This window comes from Salvelinus fontinalis, chromosome 27, assembly GCF_029448725.1.
Source record: "Salvelinus fontinalis isolate EN_2023a chromosome 27, ASM2944872v1, whole genome shotgun sequence".
Taxonomy (NCBI): Eukaryota; Metazoa; Chordata; class Actinopteri; order Salmoniformes; family Salmonidae; genus Salvelinus; species Salvelinus fontinalis.
In genome coordinates this window covers 3,774,224-3,802,217 of record NC_074691.1, presented here as the reverse complement: position 1 = coordinate 3,802,217, position 27,994 = coordinate 3,774,224, and the positions used below count along the sequence as shown (strand labels likewise).

At 45.7% G+C, this 27,994-nt stretch overlaps 1 protein-coding gene across 1 annotated transcript; it reads left to right on the top strand.

Annotated features, from left to right (window-relative positions):
* LOC129824881 (protein eva-1 homolog A-like) lies at positions 1 to 27,987 on the top strand. Its single transcript, XM_055884419.1, has 4 exons — positions 1 to 210; positions 409 to 552; positions 22,776 to 22,955; positions 25,360 to 27,987. The coding sequence occupies exons 3-4, from the start codon at positions 22,871 to 22,873 to the stop codon at positions 25,746 to 25,748; spliced, it is 474 nt and encodes a 157-aa protein (XP_055740394.1). The 5' UTR covers positions 1 to 210; positions 409 to 552; positions 22,776 to 22,870; the 3' UTR covers positions 25,749 to 27,987.
* The last annotated feature ends 7 nt before the right edge of the window (positions 27,988 to 27,994 follow it).

Here is a 27,994-nt window from a genome sequence, read left to right as displayed (position 1 = left end):
TTCAGTGTGTTAACTGCAGCGCTGCGGGGTTTTCATGCTCAACAGTTTCCTGTGGGTTTCAAGAATGGTCCACCACCCAAAGGACATCCAGCCAACTTGACACAACTGTGGATAGCATTGGAGTCAACATTAGTCAGCATCCCTGTGGAACGCTTTCAACGCCTTGTAGAGTCCATACCCTGACGAATTGAGGCTGTTCTGGCGGCAAAAGTGGGTGCAACTCAATATTAGGAAGGTGTTCCTAATGTTTTGTACACTCAGTGTATGTTGGGGTATTCGGTTTGAGATTTAAACTTCACTCTCTCTCACTATCCATCTCACTGTCAGGGAGTAGAGAATCATGTGTTTTTCTAATCAATTTGGGTTGAAATTCAAACTTTCCCTCCATCCCTCCCTCCCTCTCTCCAGTCCCAAAGAAGTTGCTGCTGCAAGAGCCCAACCCCAGAGTGGCAGTGTACCCCCCGTCACCCAGTGCCCATGACACAAACGTGGTTGGAGACAGCGCCCTCCTTGATGGGACCTCGGTCATAACTTTGGATTCTTTGCTCTCAGGTGAGCTGCTACATACCCATATGCGGGCATACACACACACACACACACATAGGTGAGAGACCACACACACAAATGCAGGTATGTGCATGCAGAGACACTGTCACACATACACAAATGCATGTGCATACACACGCACACATACTGCATGTGCACAGCCATGCACGCATGCATGTACACTCACGCATATGCAAACACACACAACTTCACACTAAACAACCCCCATACACATTTGTTTCTCCCCTTTAAAGAAAATGGTAACTTTTTGATTGGACAGAAGGAAATTACAGAGGGAGCTAGATGTTAGCAGGGCTTAGACAGGGCAGTCGGGATGCAGCTCGCGGGGGGCGGGGGGGGGGGGGGGTGGGGGGTCGGCAGCAATTACACTAAACCAGACTCCGGCACCCCCAAACATATATTCGCAACAAGAGCAAAGAGAGAATGGTTCAAATATACTCCTATTTGAAGTCAGTGTTCAAATATATGCCCCCCAGCATGTGCAGTAATCTTAGTTTGTTCTGTCATTTGTCTAGCGAGTCAGAGAGAGAACATTGTTTTCACCAGCATGAATGGGGTGTTGTATGTTCATCAGAATGTTGGTCTCCTGTCCTTTTTTGTATTATCATCAATTACTCATGTCATTTCACCAAGTTCCCAGGACTCAGACAGAGAGAGAGAGAGAGGGGGGGGGGGGGATTGAGTGAGAGAGGGGGGGGGATTGAGTGAGAGAGGGGGGGAAATTGAGTGAGAGAGGGGGGAAATTGAGTGAGAGAGGGGGGGAAATTGAGTGAGAGAGGGGGGGAAATTGAGAGAGAGAGGGGGGGAAATTGAGAGAGAGAGAGGGGAAAATTGAGTGAGAGAGAGGGGGAAATTGAGAGAGAGAGAGGGTAAATTGAGTGAGAGAGGGGGGGAAATTGAAAGAGAGAGAGGGGGGGTTGAGAGGGAGAGAGACAGAGAGAAAGGGATGAAATTGAGAGAGAGAGACATCAACCTGCACATGTCCTCTACTGTATACTTATTGCTATTGTTCAATGTATGGTTATTTTGACCCTTGGTTATTGTTGTTACTGTTGTCCCATTGACAATTTTGATTCTTATCCTTTTCATATTGTAAATATCAAAAGTAAGCTTTGGCAATATGTACATTGTTACGTCATGCCAATAAAGCACATTTAATTGATTTTGGAGAGAGAGCGAGAGAGAGAGAGGGGGCTATTGAGAGATGGGGGGAATTGAGAGAGAGAGATGGGAGGAAATTGAAAGAGAAAGAGAAGGGGCTATTTGAGAGAGGGGGGGATTGAGAGAGAGAGACAGCGAGAGGGGGGAAATTGAAAGAGAAAGAGAGGGGGCTATTTGAGAGAGATGGGGGGATTGAGAGAGAGAGACAGAGAGAGGGGGGAAATTGAAAGAGAAAGAAAGGGGGCTATTTGAAAGAGAGGGGGGGATTGAGAGAGAGAGACAGAGAGAGGGGGGAAATTGAAAGAGAAAGAGAGGGGGCTATTTGAGAGGGGGGGGATTGAGAGAGAGAGACAGAGAGAGGGGGGAAATTGAGACAGACAGAGAGAGATAAATAAGCTCAACTGGACACCTTAATGAGGCAGTGAATGAACTGAGAGAGAAAGCCCGCAGGGCATTCTATGTCATTAAAAAGCTAATTCAAATTGAAATACCTATTAAAATTTGGCTAAAACTAATTGAATATGTCATTGAACCAATTGCACTTTACGGCAGCGAAGTGTGGGGTCCACTTGCAAAACAAGATTTCATCAAATGGGACAAACACCCCATTGAAACCCTGCATGCAGAGTTCTGTAAGATTCTCCTACATGTCCAGAGGAAAACTACAAACAATGCATGCAGGGCAGAATTAGGCCAATATCCACTAATAATAAAAACTCAAAAAAGAGCAATTAAGTTTTGGAAACATCTAAAATACAGTGCCCCCTTCTCATTACCAATCCCTGCCATGCCAAGAGCTGAGCAAAGAAAAGAGTCCCCTCATTCAGCTGGTGCTGGGGCTGAGTTCACAAACCTGTTCTATTAACACACTGAAGCCTCAGGACCAGAACATCCAATCAATCAGAATAAACAAACTTACAACACAGTCAAAACAAAACTACATTGCTTATTGGGAAACACAAGCACAAACACAAAGCAAAATGCAGTGCTATCTGGCCCTAAATTGACAGTACACCGTGGCTAAATATTTGACCATGGTTACTGATCAAAACCTTAGAAAAACCTTGACAAATTACAGGCTCAGTGAGCACAGCCTTGCCATTGAGAAGGGTAGACACAGGAAAACCTGGCTCCCTGTAGAGGAAAGGCTGTGCAACCACTGCACAACAACAGAACCTGAGACGGAGCTGCATTGTCCTGACAAAATGTAAAAAATATAAAACAATTAGAGAGTGTCATTTCCCCAAATTTGAAACCCTTTTCAAGGTTTCAAAGACCTCTCTGATGAGGATAGGCAACCCGTCCTGTTGGGGGATGACGCAGAGAGCTGTGGGTTGGCAGCGCACTACATTGCTGCCTGCCATAAGTTGAGGGACAGTGTCTGACAAACCAATCATGTACTCTACTGTATGCTTATTGTTATTGTTCAATGTATGGTTATTTTGACCCTTGGTTATTGTTGTTACTGTTGACGCAGGAGAGGTTAGACGGAGTGGCATCCTGGTCAGACTTCTAAGGCTTGCACACCACCTACCGCTTCTGAGTATATTATTCGCCAATGTCCAGTCAACAAGGTGGATGAAATGAGGGCAAGGATTGCCTTCCAGAGAGACATCAGAGATTGTAACATTCTCTGTTTCACAGAAACATGGCTATGTTGTCAGAGTCGGTACAACCACCAGGTTTCTTCATGTCAGACCGATAGAAACAAACAGCTCTCTGGTAAGAAGAAGGGCGGGGGTGTATGCTTCATGATTAACGACTCATGGTGTAATCATAACAACATACAGGAACTCAAGTCCTTCTGTTCACCTGACCTCCTAAAATTCCTTACAATCAAATGCCGACCACATTATCTCCCTAGAGAATTGTCTTTGATTATAGTCACAGCCATAACCTTCCCCCATCCCATCCCCTTTTATTGTAGATGGGGGTTTTAACAAAGCTAATTTGAGAACAAGGCTACCTAAATTCTGTCAGCACATTGGCTGTAGCACTCACGCGGGCAATACACTGGACCACTGCTACTCTAACTTCCGCGATGCATACAAGGCCCTCCCCCGCCCTCCCTTCGGCAAATCCGACCACGACTCCATTTACTCCTAGCGTCCTATAGGCAGAAACTCAAACAGGATGTACCAGTGACTAGAACCATTCAAAGCTGATCTAACCAATCGGAATCCACGCTTCAAGATTGATCACGCGGACTGGGAAATGTTCCCGGGAAGCCTCAGAGAATAACATTGATTGATACGCTGACTCTGTGAGTAGGTTTATAAGGAAGTGCATTGGAGATGTTGTATTCACTGTGACTATTAAAACCTACCCTAACCAGAAACCATGGATAGATGGCGGCATTCGCGCAAAACTGAAAGCGTGAACCACTGCATTCAACCATGGAAAGATGTCTGGAAATATGGCCGTATTTAAACAGTGTAGTTATTCCCTCCGCAAGTGAAATGTCGGTATAGGGACAAAGTGGAGTCGCAATTCAACGGCTCATACACGAGACGTATGTGGGGTGGTCTACAGGCAATTACGGACTACAAAAAGAAAACCAGCCACGTCACAAACACCGACGTCTTGCTTCCAGACAAACTAAACACCTTCTTTGCCCACTTTGAGGATAATACAGTGCCACCGACGCGTCCCACTACAAAGGACTGCGGCCCCCGCTCTCCTTCTCTGTGGCCGACGTGAGTAAGACATGTAAACTTCTTCGGGATCGGTGTGTCCCTTCCACCGGACGGTTGAGCTAACGTAGGCTAATGCGATTAGCATGAGGTTGTAAGTAACAAGAACATTTCCCAGGACATAGACATATCTGATATGGGCAGAAAGCTTAAATTCTTGTTCATCTAACTGCACTGTCCAATTTATAGTAGCTATTACAGTGAAATAATACCATGCTATTGTTTGAGGAGAGTGCACAATTTTGAACATGAAAGGTTATTAATAAACAAATGATCCCATCTGGACAAGAGGAATACCTATGTAAGAATGTTGTTTATTGACTATAGCTCAGCATTCTGCACCATAGTACCCTCCAAGCTCATCATTAAGCTGGAGGCCCTGGGTCTTAACCCCGCCCTGTCCTGGACTTCCTAACGGGCCGCCCCCAGGTGGTGAAGGTAGGAAACAACATCTCCACTTCGCTGATCCTTAACACTGGGGCCCCACAAGGGTGCGTGCTCAGCCCCCTCCTGTACTCCCTGTTCACCCATGACTGCGTGGCCTCCAACTCAATCATCAAGTTTGCAGATGACACAAAAGTAGTGGGCTTGATTACCAACAACGACGAGACAGCCTACAGGGAGGAGGTGAGGGCACTCGGAGTGTGGTGTCAGGAAAACAACCTCTCACGCAACGTCAACAAAACAATGGAGATGATCGTGGACTTCAGGAAACAGCAGAGGAAGCACCCCCCTATCCACATCGACGGGACAGTAGTGGAGAAGGTGGAAAGTTTTAAGTTCCTCGGCGTACACATCATGGACAAACTGAAATAGTCCACCCACACAGTTGAAAAAGGCGCAACAGCGCTCACAAGCTTTTACAGATACACAATTAAGAGCATCCTGTATCACCGCCTGGTACGAAAATTGCACTGCCCTCAACCGCAAGGCTCTCCAGAGGGTAGTGAGGTCTGCACAACGCATCAGCGGGGGCAAACTTCGTGCCCTCCAGGACACCTACAGCACCCGATGTCACATGAAGGCCAAAAAGATCATCAAGGACAACAACCACCCGAACTTATGCCTGTTCACCCCCCTATCATCCAGAAGGCGAGTTCAGTACAGGTGCTTCAAAGCTGGGACCGAGAGACTGAAAAACAGCTTCTATCTCAAGGCCATCAGACTGCTAAACAGCCATCAATAACACAGAGAGGCTGCTGCCTACGTACAGACTCAAGTCATTGGCCACTTTAATAAATGGATCACTAGTCACTTTAAATCACGCCACTTTAATGATGTTTACATATCTTACATTACTCATCTCATATGTATATACTGTACCTTATACCATCTATTGCACCTTGCCTATGCCACTCGGCCATCGCTCATCCATATATTTATATGTACATATTCTTATTCCATCCCTTTACGTGTGTGTGTGTATAAGGTAGTTGTTGTGGGATTGTTAGATTACTTGTTAGATATTACTGCACGGTCGGAACTAGAAGCACAAGCATTTCGCTACACTCACATTAACATCTGCTAACCATGTGTATGTGACCAATACAATTTGATTTGATTTGATACTGGGTATCTTTATTTTTACTCAAGTATGCCAATTGGGTGCTTTTCTACCACTGGCCGTATGATCCTGCTTGCTCTGAACTCCAGAGAAGTGACAATGTGACATGATATCCCTAGTTGATATTGACTGCTAACAGCCTGTGCGTGTGCGTGCGCAGTGGTTGCAAGCTTTGAACTCCTTCTTTTTGGGGGTTATGGATCAAAAATGTTTGAAAACCACTGAGTTGGTGAATAAATTGGGATTGGGTGCACCACAAACATCAAATTCTACGGCCTCCTCCACATCTCCTGATGTACTGGCCTGTCTCCTGGTAGCGCCTCCATGCTCTGGACACTACGCTGACAGACACAGCAAACCTTCTTGACACAGCTCGCATTGATGTGCCATCCTGGATGAGCTGCACTACCTGAGCCACTTGTGTGGGTTGTAGACTCCGTCTCATGCTACCACTAGAGTGAAAGCACCGCCAGCATTCAAAAGTGACCAAAACATCAGCCAGGAAGCATAGGAACTGAGAAGTGGTCTGTGGTCACCACCTGCAGAACCACTCCTTTATTGGGTGTGTCTTGCTAATTGCCCATAATTTCCACCTTTTGTCTATTCCATTTGCACAACAGCATGTGACATTTATTGTCAATCAGTGTTGCTTCCTAAGTGGACAGTTTAATTTCACAGAAGTGTGATTGACTTGGAGTTACATTGTGTTGTTTAAGTGTTCCCTTTATTTTTTTGAGCAGTGTATCTTGAAATTCATAATTTACTTATGAAGCTTGCCTTTGGAATTTGTTGATACATTTTTTTCTTACATAATCCAAATGTTTTAGACAAAATAATGAAAAGGTCTGTCTCGAAGCCTCAATAAACAGACAAAGATTTGTAGTTGGACAAGTCATTGCCAGTATAGATTTTGAGACTTGACTTGCCCTTAGAATGCACGACTTGGACTTGACTCGACACTCGACCCGCTCTACTTGGGACTCAACTTAACCTTTCTAGGACACACGTTCCGCTAGCGGAACCCCCCCACAACATTCCGCTGAAAAGGCAGCGCGGGAAATTCAAAAATATTTTTGGGAAATACATTAACACATACATCACACATTAACAAGTCCAATACAGCAAATGAAAAATAAACATCTTGTTAATCTACCCATCGTGTCCGATTTAAAAAAATGCTTTACAGCGAAAACACGTTAGATCACCGCCAAGTCCAAAAAACACACAGCCATTTTCCCAGCCAAAAATAGGAGTCATTTAAAGCAGAAATAGAGATAAAATGAATCACTAACCTTTGATGATCTTAATCAGATGACACTCATAGGACATCATGTTACACAATACATGTATTTTTTGTTTGATAATGTGCATATTTATATCCAAAAATCTTAGGTTACATTGGCGCCATGTTCAGAAATGCCTCCAACATATCCAGAGAAATTGCAGAGAGCCACACCAAATAACAGAAATACTCATCATAAACTTTGATGAAAGATACATGTTTTACATAGAATTATAGATACACTTGTTCTTAATGCAACCGCTGTGTCAGATTTCAAAAAAACTTTACGGAAAAAGCACACCATGCAATAATCTGAGACGGCGCTCAGAAATAAATAACATTTCTCCGCCATGTTGGAGTCAACACAAATACGAAATGACATCATAAATATTCCCTTACCTTTGATGATCTTCATCTTCATCAGAATGCACTCCCAGGAATTCTAGTTCCACAATAAATTGTTGTTTTGTTCGATAATGTCAATTATTTATGTCCAAGTAGCTACTTTTGCTAGCGCGTTTAGTACACATTTCCAAACGCTCGTCCAAGTCCCGCATAACGTCGGACGAAAACTTTAAAAAGTTATATCACAGGTCAAATAAACTTGTCAAACTAAGTAGAGAATCAATCTTCAGGATGTTGTTATCATATATATCCAATAACGTTCCAACCGGAGCATTCCTTCGTGTCTGTAGAAGTTATGGAACGCAAGGCGACATCATGTGGAATGCGCTGATCAGGAACTGCCAATCTGCCAGACCACTGACTCATTCCCCTCTCATCCGGCCCCACAACACAGTATAATCTTAATTCCATGTTCTACAGACTGTTGACACCTAGTGGAAGGCGTAGGAAGTGCAAACAAATCCATATCTTTCTGGGATTTTAATAGGCGATGAGTTGAATATCGACCAGCCTCAGAATTTCCACTTCCTGTTTGGAAGTTTGCCTGCCATATAAGTTCTGTTATACTCACAGACATAATTCAAACAGTTTAAAAAACTTCAGAGTGTTTCCTATCCAATAGTAATAATAATATGCATATATTAGCATCTGGGACAGAGTAGGAGGCAGTTCAATTTGGGCACGCTATTCATCCAAAGTGAAAATGCTGCCCCCTATCCCTAAAAAGTTGGACCTTCTGACTTGACACTTCCTTGTGACTCGAATAATAGTGACTTGGTCGCATATCGGCTATATAGCTATTGTATTTCCCTCACTTTCTCTCCCTCGGCCCGGTGAGGGGCTTGCCTCCCCTCTCTGTTGTAGCTAAGTCAGCCTGCAACGGATGGGCGCCAGCCATCAATCTGTAAGTCTCTGCTCACTCTTTGCTTTTGGTCTGCGGTTATGCTTTACAGTTCCTTCACACCCCTTGACTTTTCCCTTTGTTATGGCAGGCCTAAAGAAGTTCATGAGTAAAAATGTGCCTAAACAAGTCACAAAGTAAGTTGCATGGACTCACACATACAATTTGCTGTAAGGTTACTCAGTCGAGCAGTGAATTTCAAACACAGATTCAACCACAAAGACCAAGGACATTTCTCAATGCCTTGCAAAGAAGGGCATCTCTTGGTAGATGGTTAAAAAAAGCAAACACTGAATATCCCTTTGAGCATGGTGAAGTTATTAATTACTCTATGGATAGTGTATCAATGCACCCAGTCATTACAAATATACAGGCGTCTTTTCAAACACAGTTGAGAGGAAAGAAACCACTCAGGGATTTCACCATGAGGCAAATGTTGAATTTAAAACAGTTACAGAGTTTAATGGCTGTGATAGGAGAAAACTGAGGATGGATCAACAACATTGTAGTTACTCCACATTACTAGCCTAATCGACAAAGCAAAACATGTAGAAAGCAATTCACTCTTTGTCATGAATACAAAGTGTTATGTTTGGAGCAAATCCAATACATTAATGAGCACCACTTTCGATATTTTCAAGCATAGTGGTGGCTGCATCATGTTATGGGTATGTTTGTAATCGTTAAGGACTGGGGAGTTTTTCAGGATAAAAAAAATTACATGAATGTAGCTAAGCACAGGCAAAATCCTAGGGGAAAACCTGGTTTAGTCTGCTTTCCATCAGACACTGGGAGATGAACTCACCTTTCAGCAGGATAATGACCTAAAACACAAGGCCAAATCTACACTGGAGTTGCTTACCAAGAAGACAGTGAATATTCCTGAGTGGCCGAGTTACAGTTTTGACATAAACCTACTTGAAAATCTATGACAAGACCTGAAAATGGTTGTCTAGAAATGATCAACAACCAATGTGACAGAGCTTGAAGAATTTTGAAAAGAATAATGGGCAAATGTTTCACAATCCAGGTGTGAAAAGCTGTTAAGGACATACATATCTGGTGCATGTCTACTCATTATATCTGATAAAATGTCAAATATACGGAAATGTATAGATCAAGATAACCCCTGATATTGACCCTTTTCACCCAGTGACTGGGTAAATGTCCTGGATCATAGGTAGGCTTGGGCGGTATCCAGATTGTCATATCTTCATAACGACCTTGTGTCATACCGAGATATTCAGTAATACTGGCACTGAACACAAGGGGCACTATTTTAACACCCCACTGTAATCCGAAGGTTAGCAGTGCTGACAAGTATATGTAAAATCCCATAGAAGACGCTAACTAAATGCTACGAGCGCATTGCAAACATGTTATAGTCTCTGACTTAAAGTATTTGCAGGTCAGAAATCCCAGCTCATAAAGTTATACAAGTTACAAAAAAATGCTACTCACAGTAATATTAGACAGCAAGGCTCTTGATCCAGGAAGGGATTATCTGCTGTTTCCAAACAAAGCTTGATTTTGGAATAAGCTAATAGCTAACTAGCTACTAATTTAGCAAACCAAATGCACAACTGCAGAGCAATTAGCACAATTTAGACAGTTGACTTAATATTTATAAGATATCTAGGTGGAAAACATTTAGTTGTTAATTCCATATTACAACTAGATCACCTGGTGCATGTTGCACAACAGTGAATGACTCACAAGGCTCCGGTCTCTTGTCCTTGTGTGATTGTAAACAGACACCACGTGGCTGGGAACTATTGGTAAGCTTCATAATGAAAAATGATGTGACAGGTGAAACGAAGAACGCAATGTTCTTTATCTCGGATTCAAAGGGGTAGGGTTAAATGCGAATCACACATTTCAGTTGAAGACATTCATTTGTACAACTGACTAGGTATCCCCCTTTCCCTTTTCTCGTGTTATGTACAAGTTGACTGCAGGTATTTACTTAAAAAGTAGCTACAAATATTCAAATGTATAAAAAAAAAAACTGTGCATGGTTGTGCGTGGATAGCATACCTGAGTAATGAGCCAGTCGTGGCTATCCATCTGTCGGCTTGTCCCTTTGTGTGTTGGGTTTGATGTGCTTCTCCAAGCAGTCTAGAGCCTCCTTGGCAGTGGAAAACGTGTGTGTTGTGTTCTGGAAGGCCCAAGATGAGTTTTGCTGGGTGGATGAAGCCGCATCTCGGGTTTAGCTTGCGTAGCTGGGATCTCACCTCGTTGTAGGTCTCCCTTTGTTTTAGCAGTTCGCCACTCAGGTCTTGGTAGATGCTGATCCTCTTCTATGCGTAGGTCAGACTCCCAAATACCGCTGCAAGGCTAACAATTCGCCGCTTGACTTCAAAGCTGTGGATCCGTACAATCACACAGCAAGAGTTGAGCTGTGTGGTGCGCAATGTTAATCAGCAGCATGGGACCCGGCTTCTCCTGCCCCCGAACAGTTCATAGAAACGATTGCTCATGAAGGAAGTCGGGTTGCCTGCTTCCACTCCAGTTTCAAGTCCTGTGACCCCGCACATTGAATTTACGGGAATTCTTTTTGATTGATTTACGCTTCATCTTTTAAGAGTTTGATCACCCCTTCCAACTTAGCTGGTGCTGTTTCCAGGCCATGGAGTCGTACCTCTGTCGCGTTGGCAGTCTTCTCAAAATGTTCACCTTTAGTTGACGAGATATCCCCTTTAGCAATGAGTACTGACAATTATTCATTTGATGATTGCAATTGTTGTTTAATTGTAATCTCCTCACAAACAATCTCTCATAGTAGCGGCCAGCTCTTTTTGTTGGCTGGTGTTGAGACCCGCCATGTTCTCACAGTTGAATTGTGGACGGATCAATTCTTGCTGCTCACACAATGAATGTTCCACACCTTAATATGTTGTTTAGTATTTGACAAGTTTTAGGGAATAAATATGTTAATTCATAGTCATTTGCAAATGAAAGCCACGAAAAGGCCAAGCGTTTCAATGGATGCCAACGGTTTCGGTAATTCTCATCGGTTTTATAAAATAACTTGAAAAATGTATAAGTGAGGTGTATGTTAAATGTGGTTACGTTTATGCTGCCTACCCTTTAAAGAGCCCTGCCACCCAAGCCATAGACTATTCTCTTCTGCTTCCGCACTCCAAGCGGTACCAGAGCAACAAGTCTGACACCAACAGGCTCCTACACAGCTTCTGTCCCCAAGCCATAAGGCTGCTAAATAGCTAACAAAATAGCTACGCGGTCAATCTGCATTTACCCTTTTATTTTATTTATATTTTTGCACCGACTCTATGCACACTCACAGGACTATACACACTCACTCACACACACACACACTCACACTGATACTCCAATACACACACACACACACACTTAGCATGCACACACATCCATATTGACTTTACACACAGCTGCTACTCCGCTGATCATATTCTGATGCCTAGTCACCTCGGCCCTATACATATCTACCCCTACCACTCCAGCATCCCTGCGCATTGTAAATATGGTATTAGCACTGACTCTGTAATAGCTTAGCTACTTTCTCATGTTCTATTCGTTGTGTGTTTTGGTTTTACTTTACTTTATAGTCCTATGGATATTGACTACTGCATTGTTGGGAAAGAGCTTGAGAGAAAGGTATTTCACTGTACTTGTGCACACGACACTACAACTTGAAACACACACACACTAGCCTCACTCACTGTAACAGTCCTGACCAGTTTTATGTTGGTTTTGTATGTGTAATTGGTCAGGGCGTTAGTTTTGGGTGGGCAGTCTATGTTATCTGTTTCTATGTTGGTTTTGGGTTGCCTGGTATGGCTCTTAATTAGAGGCAGGTGGTTTGCGTTTTCCTCTAATTAAGAGTCATATTTAGGTAGGGCGTTCTCACTGTTTGTTTGTGGGTGATTGTCTTCCGTGTCTGTATGTTATTTCGTACCACACGGGACTGTTTCGGTTTATGTAGTCTGTTTCCATTTCGTGCGTTCTTCGTGTCAATGTAAGTTCTCATGTTTAGGTCAGTATACGTCGTTTGTTATTTTGTATCATTTCAAGTGTAGTTCGTGTTCGTTTTTCGTCTTGTTAATAAATATGTATTCAAACTTCGCTGCGCCTTGGTTCCCTCAATACTCCTCCTTTTCCGAAGAGGGAGAGGAGGAGGATCGCAGTAACAGAATCACCCACCATACCAGAGCCAAGCAGCGTAGTCAACGGAGTAAGGGACAGGATAAGAAGGAGCAATGGACATGGGACGATGTATTAGACGGAAAGGGTTGCTACACTTGGGAGGAGATCCTGGCTGGTAGGGATCGCCTCCCATGGGAACAGCTGGAGGCACTGAGGAGAGCAGAGGCTACCGGAGAGAGGAACTGGAGCTATGAGGGAACGCGTCTGGCACGGAAGCCCAAAAAGCCCGTAAGTAATTCCCAAAAATTTCTTGGGGGGGGGCTAGGAGGTAGTGGGCCTAGGGCAGGTAGGAGACCTGCGCCCACTTCTCAGGCTTACCGTGGAGAGCGGGAGTACGGGCAGGCGCCGTGTTACGCAGTAGAGCGCACGGTGTCTCCTGTACGAGTGCATAGCCCAGTGCGGGTTATTCCACCTCCCCGCACTGGTAGGGCTAGATTGGGTATTGAGCCAGGTGTCATGAGGCCGGCTCAACGCGTCTGGTCTCCAGTGCGTCTCCTCGGGCCGGCATACATGGCACCTGCCTTACGCATGGTTTCCCCGGTTCGCCTACATAGCCCGGTGCGGGTTATTCCACCTCCCCGCACTGGTCGGGCAACCGGGAGTATTCAACCAGGTAAGGTTGGGCAGGCTCAATGCTCAAGAGTGCCAGTACGTCTCCACGGTCCGGTATTTCCGGCGCCACCTCCCCGCCCCAGCCTAGTACCTACAGTGTCTACACTACGCACTAGGCTACCAGTGCGTATCCTGAGCCCTGTTCCTCCTCCACGCACTCTCCCTGTAGTGCGTGTATCTAGCCCGGTGCCTCCAGTTCCGGCACCACGCACTAAGCCACCTGTGCGTCTCCAGAGCCCTGAACACACTGTATCTTCTCCCCCTACTAATCCTGATGTGCTTGTCCTCAGCCCGGTGTCACCAGTGCCGGTACCTCGCATCAGGTATAGAGTGGGCTTTGAGAATGCAGTGTGCCCTGTTCCTGCTCCCCGCACTAGTAGGAAGGTGCTTATCCTTAGCCCGGTGCCTCCAGTTCCGGCACCACGCACCAGGTCTACAGTGCGCCGTATCCGGCCAGAGCCATCCGTCTCCCCAGCGCCATCTGAGCCATCCGTCTCCCCAGCGCCATCTGAGCCATCCGTCTCCCCAGCGCCATCTGAGCCATCCGTCTCCCCAGCGCCGTCTGAGCCATCCGTCTGCCAGGAGCCTGCAAAGCCGCCCGTCTGCCATGAGCCTGCAAAGCCGCCCGTCTGCCATGAGCCTACAGAGCCATCCGCCAGACAGGAGCCGCTAGAGCCATCCGCCAGACAGGAGCCGCTAGAGCCGTCAGCCAGACAGGAGCCGCTAGAGCCGTCAGCCAGACAGGATCCGCCAGAGCCGCCAACCAGACAGGATCCGCCAGAGCCGCCAACCAGACAGGATCCGCCAGAGCCGCCAACCAGACAGGATCTGCCAGAGCCGCCAACCAGACAGGATCTGCCAGAGCCGCCAGCGAGCCATGAGCAGCCAGAGTCGTCAGAGAGCCATGAGCTGCCAGAGTCGTCAGAGAGCCATGAGCTGCCAGAGTCGTCAGAGAGCCATGAGCAGCCAGAGTCGTCAGAGAGCCATGAGCAGCCAGAGCCGTCAGAGAGCCATGAGCAGCCAGAGCCGTCAGAGAGCCATGAGCAGCCAGAGCCGTCAGAGAGACATGAGCGTCGAGAGCCGTCAGCCTGCCATGAGCGTCGAGAGCCGTCAGCCTGCCATGAGCGTCGAGAGCCGTCAGCCTGCCATGAGCGTCGAGAGCCGTCAGCCTGCATAGACCTGCCAGAGTCCTTCAGCCAGGATCTGCCAGAGTTTATCAGCCGGGACCTGCCCCTTGTCCCGGTGCTGCCCCTTGTCCCGGTGCTGCCCCTTGTCCCGGTGCTGCCCCTTGTCCCGGTGCTGCCCCTTGTCCCGGTGCTGCCCCTTGTCCCGGTGCTGCCCCTTGTCCCGGTGCTGCCCCTTGTCCCGGTGCTGCCCCTTGTCCCGGTGCTGCCCTTTGTCCCGGTGCTGCCCCTTCTCCTGGTGCTGGCTGTTTATTTAGGGGATGTGAGTTTTAGGGTGGGCATTGGGAGGGGAAGACAAAAACGGGGAGTGACTATGGTGGTGTGGGGACAGCGTCCAGAGCCGGAGCCACCACCGTGGTCAACTGCCCACCCAGACCCTCCCCTGGACTTTGTGCTGGTGCGCCCGGAGTTCGCACCTTGAGGGGGGGTTATGTAACGGTCCTGACCAGTTTTATGTTGGTTTTGTATGTGTAATTGGTCAGGGCATTAGTTTTGGGTGGGCAGTCTATGTTATCTGTTTCTATGTTGGTTTTGGGTTGCCTGGTATGGCTCTTAATTAGAGGCAGGTGGTTTGCGTTTTCCTCTAATTAAGAGTCATATTTAGGTAGGGCGTTCTCACTGTTTGTTTGTGGGTGATTGTCTTCCGTGTCTGTATGTTATTTCGTACCACACGGGACTGTTTCGGTTTATGTAGTCTGTTTCCATTTCGTGCGTTCTTCGTGTCAATGTAAGTTCTCATGTTTAGGTCAGTATACGTCGTTTGTTATTTTGTATCATTTCAAGTGTAGTTCGTGTTCGTTTTTCGTCTTGTTAATAAATATGTATTCAAAATTCGCTGCGCCTTGGTTCCCTCAATACTCCTCCTTTTCCGAAGAGGGAGAGGAGGAGGATCGCCGTAACACTCACGCCACCCTTCTGGGAAAAAGGGGTTTCGATCGCAAATCTAGGAAGGCAACCACACTTTCTCCATTAATCGTAAGTTGACTAAATCTTTCCATGTCATCGATCACTTTTCTTTGTTTAGTTTATTTTGTTGCATAAAGCAAGGGATAACAATAGTGCATACTCCATACAATGAGTGTACAAAACAGTAGCAACACTGGCTCTTTCCATGACAGACAGACCAGGTGAATCCAAGTGAAAGCTATAATCCCTTATTGATGTCACTTGTTAAATCCACTTCAATCAGTGTAGAGGAAGGGGAGGAGACAGGATTTTTAAACCTTGAGACAATTGAGATATGGATTGTGTATGTGTGCCATTCAGTGGGCAAGACAAAATATTTCAGTGCATTTTAATGGGGTATGGTAGTAGGCGCCAGGTGCACCGGTATATGTCAAGAACAGCAACACTGCTGGATTCTTCACGCTCAACAGTTTCCCGTGTGTATCAAGAATGGTTCATCACCCAAAAGGACATCCCGCAAAATTGACACAACTGTGGGAAGCATTGGAGTCAACATGGGCCAGCATCCCTGTGGAACTCTTTCGACACCTTTTGGAGTCCGTGCCCCAACTAATTGAGGCTGCAAAAAGGGGTACGAGTCGATTTTATGAAGGTGTTCCTCATGTTTTGTACATAGTGTATATTCTTTTGACACGATCAAATATCTCTGTTCGATCCATATATTTTCCAGACCTTATTCTATAAAAGAGGAGTATATCCCTCTTTATGCCTAATAGGTACTGGTCTGTGATGTACCGGTTGAATGTGAGCCAATGTGTTACACTGCATTCGGTCCAGGTGGAAACACTTACCTACTCAGTCAAGCAGTTCCACACTCTAAACTACATATATTAGATAAAGGCTGTGTGCCCGACACACCTTAAAGATCCTGCAATTAGGCGGTTTGAGTGTACACACACACAGACCCTCCGCTCAGTTGGGTTGATTTAAGTCTCTACCCTCCATCGCTGTGTTTATCCCCGCTGTCTGGTGGAGTTGTTGTTTTTTCTTCACTGAAGCACACAGACAAACGTAGACCAGGTCTGTTTCACATGTCAGTGTTGGATTATAGAGTGAGCCCACCTCTACTCTTCATATGGCTAAGTACAGAGGGGATATACAGACTTATGCAGACCGTTTGTTGGATAAGTCAATTCAGGGGACCTCTGCACAGTGTTCATTATGGAGCTAAGTAATCAGATAAGCGTGGGCTCAACTACTACTCAAACAACTCAACCTCAGCTCACCTTTTAGTTTAGAAAACCTCAACTTAAAGAGTCTGAATCCGCCTACACTGCACAAGTTTCTCAATCCTTTCACAGTACACAATACTCAAAAGTCCCAGTATCGAATTTGGAGAGTCGATGTCGAACATGACATTTGTGGCAAATGTTGTGTGTTGTGAAGGCAGTTTAAACTGTGAGAGTACTCACTATGATCACATGCAGATGTTTCCAGCTGTAAATGGATGGAACACAATTCAGCAGACTCCGGAAATGTCTCCTGGAATTCCCCTAATAGATCTCTTTGTGTAGTGGTGTGACTCTCTTCCCTCAACGTCAGTCAGACCAAGGAGCTGATCGTGGACTAGAGATGGCTAGCAACCACACCAGGCGCCATGTTGGAAGACCAGAATCAGTCTGGTGGGGAAGCCCTCCAATCGTCCACATGGCTGACTGTATTTTTCTACCACCCAAAACTTCTGGTAGATTGACCATTATTTTGTTTTTCTAAGCACCCAGAAACGTAGGCAGTGGGAGAACATATTCAAGAAAGTAAATATATTTAGAAAATGACAGCTACAGGAACTGTGTGTGCAGGCTAACTCAAACGAGCTGCTAATGTATTGTTCGCCAGCTAGCTAACATTACATACTTTATAGGTAGCCGAGTGAATTAAATATCATCAGCTAGCTAACTTCATATTAGCTAGTGAGCTCGATATGTTGATGTTTTTATCGTTGTAACTTGAAATGCATTTGAAGCTAGGTCGCTAGCTAGCTAACAGCCACGGAAGTGGGTGAAGGGTTTAGCTAGGCGTTCCAGCTGTCAGAGAAGGGAGCGTAGGCTACTCTCGATAGGGCAAGTATCTTTGTGGGAGGACATTATGAAAAGATTCTCCAGTTCCAGTCCCTAGAGAGAAAAACTAGGAGGACAGAGAGATATTATATAGCAACATAATACACTGCTCAAAAAAATAAAGGGAACACTTAAACAACACAATGTAACTCAAAGTCAATCACACTTCTGTGAAATCAAACTGTACACTTAGGAAGCAACACTGATTGACAATAAATTTCACATGCTGTTGTGCAAATGGAATAGACAAAAGGTGGAAATTATAGGCAATTAGCAAGACACCCCCAAAAAAGGAGTGATTCTGCAGGTGGTGACCACAGACCACTTCTCAGTTCCTATGCTTCCTGGCTGATGTTTTGGTCACTTTTGAATGCTGGCGGTGCTCTCACTCTAGTGGTAGCATGAGACGGAGTCTACAACCCACACAAGTGGCTTAGGTAGTGCAGTTTATCCAGGATGGCACATCAATGCGAGCTGTGGCAAAAAGGTTTGCTGTGTCTGTCAGCGTAGTGTCCAGAGCATGGAGGCGCTACCAAGAGACAGGCCAGTACATCAGGAGACGTGGAGGAGGCCGTAGGAGGGCAACAACCCAGCAGCAGGACCGCTACCTCCGCCTTTGTGCAAGGAGGTGCACTGCCAGAGCCCTGCAAAATGACCTCCAGCAGGCCACAAATGTGCATGTGTCAGCATATGGTCTCACAAGGGGTCTGAGGATCTCATCTCGGTACCTAATGGCAGTCAGGCTACCTCTGGCGAGCACATGGAGGGCTGTGCGGCCCCACAAAGAAATGCCACCCCACACCATGACTGACTCATGGCTCGCCAGAGGTAGCAGAGGACCCATGACTCATCGCCAAACCGGTCATGCTGGAGGATGTTGCAGGCAGCAGAACGTTCTCCACGGCGTCTCCAGACTCTGTCACGTCTGTCACATGTGCTCATGTGCTCAGTGTGAACCTGCTTTCATCTGTGAAGAGCACAGGGCGCCAGTGGCGAATTTGCCAATCTTGGTGTTCTCTGGCAAATGCCAAACGTCCTGCACGGTGTTGGGCTGTAAGCACAACCCCCACCTGTGGACGTCGGGCCCTCATACCACCCTCATGGAGTCTTTTCTGACCGTTTGAGCAGACACATGCACATTTGTGGCCTGCTGGAGGTCATTTTGCAGGGCTCTGGCAGTGCACCTCCTTGCACAAAGGCGGAGGTAGCGGTCCTGCTGCTGGGTTGTTGCCCTCCTACGGCCTCCTCCACATCTCCTGATGTACTGGCCTGTCTCCTGGTAGCGCCTCCATGCTCTGGACACTACGCTGACAGACACAGCAAACCTTTTTGCCACAGCTCGCATTGATGTGCCATCCTGGATGAACTGCACTACCTGAGCCACTTGTGTGGGTTGTAGACTCCGTCTCATGCTACCACTAGAGTGAGAGCACCGCCAGCATTCAAAAGTGACCAAAACATCAGCCAGGAAGCATAGGAACTGAGAAGTGGTCTGTGGTCACCACCTGCAGAATCACTCCTTTTTTGGGGGTGTCTTGCTAATTGCCTATAATTTCCACCTTTTGTCTATTCCATTTGCACAACAGCATGTGAAATGTATTGTCAATCAGTGTTGCTTCCTAAGTGGACAGTTTGATTTCACAGAAGTGTGATTGACTTGGAGTTACATTGTGTTGTTTAAGTGTTCCCTGTATTTTTTTGAGCAGTGTATTATTAAACTCACCACCTGCTTCTCGACTCCCAGCATCTACGTTATAGAATACTGGCTCAACAAATGGAAGCAGCAGGAAATCAGGACTGTCTCCCAGATGGTCGACGAACAGGGATACCTACTTTGTCAGCACCACGACCAGCTTACGCAACTGGGGACAGCTATGGAAGAGGTTCTTCAACGTCTCGAACATACCCGAGAGGCTTTGCCTTCCACTAGTTGAGGATACTCAGCCACCAGTCGACCCAGCACACCAGTCCATTCAGGAGTCTGCCCAGGTCAGCGACGTCTGTTTGTCCCTCCCAAATAAATATGATGGAACCCCATCTAAAGGCCGTGGCTTCCTACTCCAGTGCTCCTTCTATTTTGCACACCAGATTGGAGCCCCCATCACCAAGAGGTCCAATGTTGCCACAGTTATTTGTCTGCTCACTGGGCAGGTGTTGGTGTGGGCTACGGCCATCTAGGAGAGAGGAGGAGCTGGCTTATTATTAGTATAATTTTTTTTACCTTTATTTAACTAGGCAAGTCCAGTTAAGAACAAAAAAATTGAATAATGTGTCCCTGAACAAAGGGGGGGATCAAAATCAAAGTAACAGTCAGTATCTGGTGTGGCCACCAGCTGCATTAAGTACTGCAGTGCATCTCCTCCTCATGAATGAGGAGGATGTCTTCCCTGTAACGTATTTCCTGCAATGACAACAAGCTCAGTCCGATGATGCTGTGACACACCGCCCCAGACCATGACGGACCCTCCACCTCAAAATCGATCCCGCTCCAGAGTACAGGCCTCGGTGTAACGCTCATTCCTTCGACGATAAGCGCGAATCCGACCATCACCCCTGGTGAGACAAAACCGCGACTCGTCAGTGAAGAGCACTTTTTGCATGTCCTGTCTGGTCCATTGACGCTGGGTTTGTGCCCATAGGCGACGTTGTTGCCGGTGATGTCTGGTGAAGACCTGCCTTACAACAGGCCTACAAGTCCTCAGTCCAACCTCTCTCAGCCTATTACGGACAGTCTGAGCACTGATAGAGGGATTGTGCATTCCTGGTGTAACTCGGGCAGTTGTTGTTGCCCTCCTGTATCTTTTCCCGCAGGTGTGATGTTTGGATTCACCGATCCTGTGCAGGTGTTGTTACTGGGCATCTTTCTTTTGGTGTTTTTCAGAGTCAGTAGAAAGGCCTCTTTAGTGTCCTAAGTTTTCATAACTGTGAGCTTAATTGCCTACCGTCTGTAAGCTGTTAGTGCCTTAACGACCATTCCACAGGTGCATGTTCATTAATTGTTTATGGTTCATTGAACAAGCATTGGAACCAGTGTTTAAACCCTTTACAATGAAGATCTGTGAAGTTATTTTTGATTTTTACGAATTATCTTTGAAAGACAGGGTCCTGACAAAGGGATTTTTCGTTTTTTTGCTGAGTTTATTATTAAACTCACCACCTGCTTCTCGACTCATGACCTTTTTGTTCAGTCTCAATCTCTCCAGCTAGTTTTATTTGATTGTCACTCTTCTTTTCATGATATCAGCCATGCGAACCCATTATGCAGCTGATAATGGCATACACCTGATTCAACTCATTGAGGGCCTGATGATTTGTTGACTAGTTGAATCAGGTGTGTTTATCCGGGGCTACAATAAAACTGTGTACTGTTGGGGGTACTCGAGGACCAAAGTTAGGCACCACTGGCCTGCAGTATGATGGCATTAGCCCGGGGTGTCAACCTCATTCCATGGAGAACCTAGTGTTTTCCTTTCAATTAATACCTACACAACCAGGTGTGGGGAGTTCTTTACTAATTAGTAACTTTTATTCATCAAGTATAAGAAAGGAGTGAAAACAGTCGGCCTTCCGTGGAATGAGTTTGACACGTCCTACTATGGCTGACCCTGTAAAACAACACATTTCACCGCACCTATCATACTACTGTGGCTGACCCTGTAAAACAACACATGTCACCGCACCTATCATACTACTATGACTGACCCTGTAAAACAACACATTACACCGCACCTATCATACTACTATGGCTGACCCTGTAAAACAACACATTTCACCGCACCTATCATACTACTATGACTGACCCTGTAAAACAACACATTTCACCGCACCTATCATACTACTATGGCTGACCCTGTAAAACAACACATTTCACCGCACCTATCATACTACTATGGCTGACCCTGTAAAACAACACATTTCACCGCACCTATCATACTACTATGACTGACCCTGTAAAACAACACATTTCACCGCACCTATCATACTACTATGGCTGACCCTGTAAAACAACACATTTCACCGCACCTATCATACTACTATGGCTGACCCTGTAAAACAACACATTTCACCGCACCTATCATACTACTATGGCTGACCCTGTAAAACAACACATTTCACCGCACCTATCATACTACTATGGCTGACCCTGTAAAACAACACATTTCACCGCACCTATCATACTACTATGGCTGACCCTGTAAAACAACACATTTCACCGCACCTATCATACTACTATGGCTGACCCTGTAAAACAACACATTTCACCGCACCTATCATACTACTATGACTGACCCTGTAAAACAACACATTACACCGCACCTATCATACTACTATGACTGACCCTGTAAAACAACACATTTCACCGCACCTATCATACTACTATGGCTGACCCTGTAAAACAACACATTTCACCGCACCTATCATACTACTATGGCTGACCCTGTAAAACAACACATTACACCGCACCTATCATACTACTATGGCTGACCCTGTAAAACAACACATTACACCGCACCTATCATACTACTATGGCTGACCCTGTAAAACAACACATTTCACCGCACCTATCATACTACTATGGCTGACCCTGTAAAACAACACATTTCACCGCACCTATCATACTACTATGGCTGACCCTGTAAAACAACACATTTCACCGCACCTATCATACTACTATGGCTGACCCTGTAAAACAACACATTTCACCGCACCTATCATACTACTATGGCTGACCCTGTAAAACAACACATTTCACCGCACCTATCATACTACTATGGCTGACCCTGTAAAACAACACATTTCACCGCACCTATCATACTACTATGGCTGACCCTGTAAAACAACACATTTCACCGCACCTATCATACTACTATGGCTGACCCTGTAAAACAACACATTTCACCGCACCTATCATACTACTATGGCTGACCCTGTAAAACAACACATTTCACCGCACCTATCATACTACTATGGCTGACCCTGTAAAACAACACATTTCACCGCACCTATCATACTACTATGGCTGACCCTGTAAAACAACACATTTCACCGCACCTATCCGGTGAATGCGACAATAAAAACATCTTAATATTGCCGACTGGTGGCTTTATAGCCTCTCATTGGCCAATACATAGCATCAAGCAATCCATGGTTTATATACATCATCATTGTCAATGTCCTGTTTGCTATCCCCCCAGGAAAGAAGAAGCGCGGGAGGGAGTTTGGGTCCTACTCTGGGGAGGTGAAGACAAATGAGGGAGGAGTGGAGGACAAAGCCGCCCGGCCGCCGGACATGAACCCTGTGATCAATGCTACAACGGGCAGCGCCGACATGTCCCTTATCAGTAGCTCACTGGCAGCCTACAACTATATAGCAGGTACAGCAAAGTTCACAATGTTACGGCAACATCGCAAGTACAGCGTTCACACAACTTATACCTTCATAGCAGGTTCAACGTTCAAACAACATTACAGCAACATAGCTAGCACAGTGCTCACACAACCTACACCGATAAAGCAGGTACAAAAACATTCACGCAACATTACACCAACATAGCAAGTACAGCAACGTTCACACAACGTTACACCAACACAGCAAGAGCAACATTCACACAACGTACACCTTTGTAGCAGGTTTAACGTTCCCACAGCGTCGGAGCAGGTACAGGTTCACACAACATTACAGCGACTTTGGATGTAAAGCTACATTCACACAACATTATAACAACTTTGCATGTAAAGCTACATTCACACAACATTATAACAACTTTGCATGTAAAGCTACATTCACGCAACATTATAACAACTTTGCATGTAAAGCTACATTCACACAACATTATAACAACTTTGCATGTAAAGCTACATTCACACAACATTATAACAACTTTGCATGTAAAGCTACATTCACACAACATTACAGCGACTTTGCATGTAAAGCTACATTCACACAACATTATAACAACTTTGCATGTACAGAAACATTCACACAACATTATAACAACTTTGCATGTAAAGCTACATTCACGCAACATTATAACAACTTTGCATGTAAAGCTACATTCACGCAATCTCTTAGATGACAGTGAGGTAGAGAAGGGGTTTTAAGGTTGGGGTCCGAGGAACCTTTTTACTGCAGTGGGCTAAATCAGGTCACACAAAGTGTTTCCTGGTAGTCTTAAACAAATTGACTTTGAAACCAAAGTATACACCTCACACACATGGTTCTGAAAATAAGACACCGGTAGCAGGTCAGATATAGAGTTGAAATGTCTTCCATTTTGAGTTTGCACTCCAATATTACACGTTATATATATATCACAGAGGACTGAAACATATCAAAACCGTTTGACATAGACATACCAGATTTTCAGCATGTATTTTGAAATATTGTTTATTAATGATGAAATGATGAATAATATGAATAACATTCCACCCATGAGGGCACGAGGCATTTGACCACAGAAAGGGGCTACGATCAACACTTGTTGATGCTCGGGCCCTGTAGTGGGTTTACATTGACATTTCAGTGTGTCGTTTCTGTTAGGTTGTATGTGGGTGGTACAGACACTAATCTCGATTGAGGTTCCCTCTCCACTGTGACTGAGAGGAGCTACTAAATGTGGACCGGAGGAATGCAGATGTAAAGTAGAGATAGCTTCCCCTCTAAAATCCCCCTCATACGCATGAACACACACATACAGTATATGCACGCAGGCAGAAAATTCTCTCTCTCTCACACACACACACACACACACACACACACACACACACACACACACACACACACACACACACACACACACACACACACACACACACACACACACACACACACACACACACACACACACACGTGTGAGAGACGGAGAGAGAGACAGAGAGAGAGACAGAGAGAGACAGAGAGAGAGAGAACGCAGCATTTCCTGTTCCTTTACCTCCCACTCGTATAGACAAATAAACACAGTTACTGCATGGTGAGGTAGACAAACATACAGGACACACAGTCAAATAAACATACAGTACACACACCACAGTACTGTACATAGCCCTGAGGGCTAGGCATTGCAGCCTGCTTTAACCCTGGGATTAGCACAAATACACACAAACATATACAGGAGGGGACATGGTGCTGTAGCTTTAGATATGTAAAATAGATATAAAAGTGAGGTAGATACTTCAGTGAGGTAAAATGTTCTATATGCTCTTTCTCTCCCTCTCTTACACACACACACTCTAGCGCTCTCTCGCTCTCCCTCCATCTACCTCTGTCTTTCTCTCTATCTGCCTGTGTGATCTCCCCCAGTGATTTAATCGCTATTTTTTGTCCCAACCTCTGTGGTCATGGGAGCAGAAGTACAGATTCTTTCATTTCAAACTGTGCCTCTCTGTGTTCAAAATGATTTACTGAGCAGTTGTGTAAGGCCAGAATGAGTAAATCCAGCAAAGCGGGCAGAGCAAGTCAGAGTTAAATTAGTTTTTGCTTTCAAAGGAAAGATGTTGAAATGTATGAACTACATTTGGCTCTATATATGACAGTACTTGACCTTTTTCTCTCTCTCTCCCCTCCTCGCTCTCTCTCTCTGTCGCCCCCCCTCCCTCTCTCTCTCTCTGTCTCCCCCCTCCCTCTCTCTCTCTCTCTATCCCCCCCTCCCTCTCTCTCTCTCTCCCCCTCCCTCTCTCTCTCTCTATCCCCCCCTCCCTCTCTCTCTCTCTATCCCCCCTCCCTCTCTCTCTCTCTGTCTCCCCCCCCCTCCCTCTCTCTCCTGCTCTCTCTCCCTACAGACCACCCAGAGCGAGCGGCGCTCTACTTTGTGTGCGGCGTGTGCCTGGGCCTCTTCCTCACCCTGTTTGCTCTGGTGGTCCAGATCTCGTGCCGCACCGACTGCCAGCCTCGCCGCCGCTGCCCCGGCACCACCGCCAAGAACCGCCTGCGGCCCACCGACTCCTCATCGGACTCCAGCGACTCAGACTCAGACTGGGAAACCGCGTCGGATCTGTCCGCCCGCCGCCACCGCCGCTTCGAGCGCACGCTCAACATGAGCGTGTTCACGTCTGCGGAAGAGCTGGAACGGGCACAGCGGCTGGAGGAGAGGGAGAGGATCATACGAGAGATCTGGATGAACGGTCAACCCGACATACCCGGGACGCGTAGCCTCAACCGCTATTATTGAGGCAAGAACGTAAATGAACCACTACTAGATCTAGATGAACCCGGGACGCGGAGCCTCAACCTCTATTATTGAGGACCGTAAATGAACCGCTACTAGATCTAGAAAGGGGGCTGTGAAGGTTGGAGTGCAGTACTTGAGATGGGATGTGTAGGACCACAAATGCACCACTAGGGTTTGGGGATGGGGGGAAGGGACCCCACCACCGGACCTGATTTTCGGAGGTGTGCATGATCACAATAGGACCACTTTGGACTGCAAGGGTTTGGGAACCACACGATGGAAGACAGTGACGCTTGCAGACCAGGAAGGATAAATATCCCCCTCTGTCTGTCTGTCAGTCTGTGTCCGTGTGGGCGCTGTAAAGCAAAAAAAAACTCTGTTAATGCAGTGAGAATAAGCTCCTACTTCTCAGCATGGTAAGCTTGACCCGGAGCCTGCCTCTCATTGGTGGAGGCTGAAGGTGAAAGGTCAGCTAACTGCACTGCCTCACATTTTACCTCATCGCACCCTCCTGAAGTGGAGGATCTTGAGATACTGAGACTGTGAAGCCTGAAAGGTCAAAGGTGACTTAAGGACAGTAGCCAATGTTACTCCAGTGTTGCCTAGTGGAAATTGAGAATTGGGCAAATCTGAAAGCGTGCAGCTTGCTTTATGCTCACTCACCCTCCAGTATTCAAATGGTCGAATGGCTTTAGGAGAGGCATAATACTTACAGTTATAAGGACATCAAGACACTCAAAGTGAAACGGACAGCGTTACACAAAGTGGAACTTACAGCGTAACACTTACAGTAAAATTGGACAGTGGGACAGTTGACCAACAACGTTACAATCTTTAAGAGGAAAATGACCGCGGTCAACCAACGCTGTGTTTTGAACTTTGAACCCAAAATGTGTTTTTTGAAATTCTTCTCAAACATTTTATGAAATCTAATTTTATATAATATTTAATAGTTGTACTGTTGTGTATTTTTTTCTTTACGGTCATTATTATGAGATATTTTTATACTGCGGTTATCAAAACTTGTCTGGCACCTCAGGGATGCAATCCTAGGGGAGTCCAAAATGGCACCCTGTTTCCTTTATAGTGCTCTACTTTTGGCTAGAACCTTATAAGGGTCTGGCAAATCTCTGGCTAAAATTAGTGCACAACATAGGGAATAGGGTGCAGTTTTGGATGTAGCCCCTATTGTTTCTGTGTATGGTAGTTTCTATTTGCTTCTTAAGAAGAGGATTGGGGCCCGAATTCATTAAGCTTCTCATTGTAGGAGTGCTGATCTAGGATCAGGTCCCCCATGTCCATGTCATCTGATTCATTATGATATTAAAGGCAAAACTGATCCTAGATCAGCAGCAGCACCTATACAATACTCCAGATGTGTCAGCATTTGAGCATTGGGCCAGTAACCGAAAGGTTGCTGTATCGAATCCCCGAGCTGACAAGGTAAAAATCTGTCGTTCTGCCCCTGAGCAAGGAAGTTAACCCACTGTTCCCCGGGTGCCGAAGACGTGGATGTTGATTATGGCAGCCTCGCGCACCTCTCTGATTCAGAGGGGTTGGGTTTCAATGCGGAAGACATTTCAGTTGAATGCATTTAGTTGTACAACTGACTAGGTATCCCCCTTTCCCATTTATAAAATAAAAAAACACCATGTAAAACACCTCGAAGAGGTCAAGCGATTTAATAAGCTTATTTTTTTATATGTTTTTATATGCACAGTGCAGTGCCCTACCTGGCAACAGGATGTCTATTGGTGGAAAGGGTAACCCAGTCAAGCTGTTATATTAGAATCGATCAATCAATTGCAATAATCTTTTTCTCACTTTGTCAAACAGGCTTGTGTGTGTGTTGTCTACATGAAAATGGCGAGGCTGGCCCTGGATCAGTTTTGTCATGCCAGAGGCCATAGGACTTGTCAAGACAGCACAAAAAGATGGGCTATCTGTCAGGTATTATTGTAACGATCATGTTGTTAATAATATAAGCTATTATCAATACAGTCCAGTTGTGAACCGTAGGAATCATGGTTTATCATAAGAAGTTTGGGATTTTCTTGACTGGGAGGTGAAATGAGAAGGCAGGGAAGAATCTTCACTCCAACTGCAATCCTTTATGTTTTTTTTTATTGAAAAATATTGTGTTTCAATTTGAATGGGACAGCAAATATGCCAATACAATAGCTGGTAAGTGAGACCAAAATATGACTCCTGTGCTTGGAATAAACTGTGTTGAAAGTAAGGCCTTG

What these genes read in the sequence shown, in the direction of transcription:
- LOC129824881 (XM_055884419.1), top strand. Translation starts at nt 22,871, where the DNA reads ATGAACCCTGTGATCAATGCTACAACGGGCAGCGCCGACATGTCCCTT. An exon ending in AGCCTACAACTATATAGCAG is followed by an intron (nt 22,956 to 25,359) that starts GTACAGCAAAGT and finishes CTCTCCCTACAG; the next exon opens with ACCACCCAGAGCGAGCGGCG.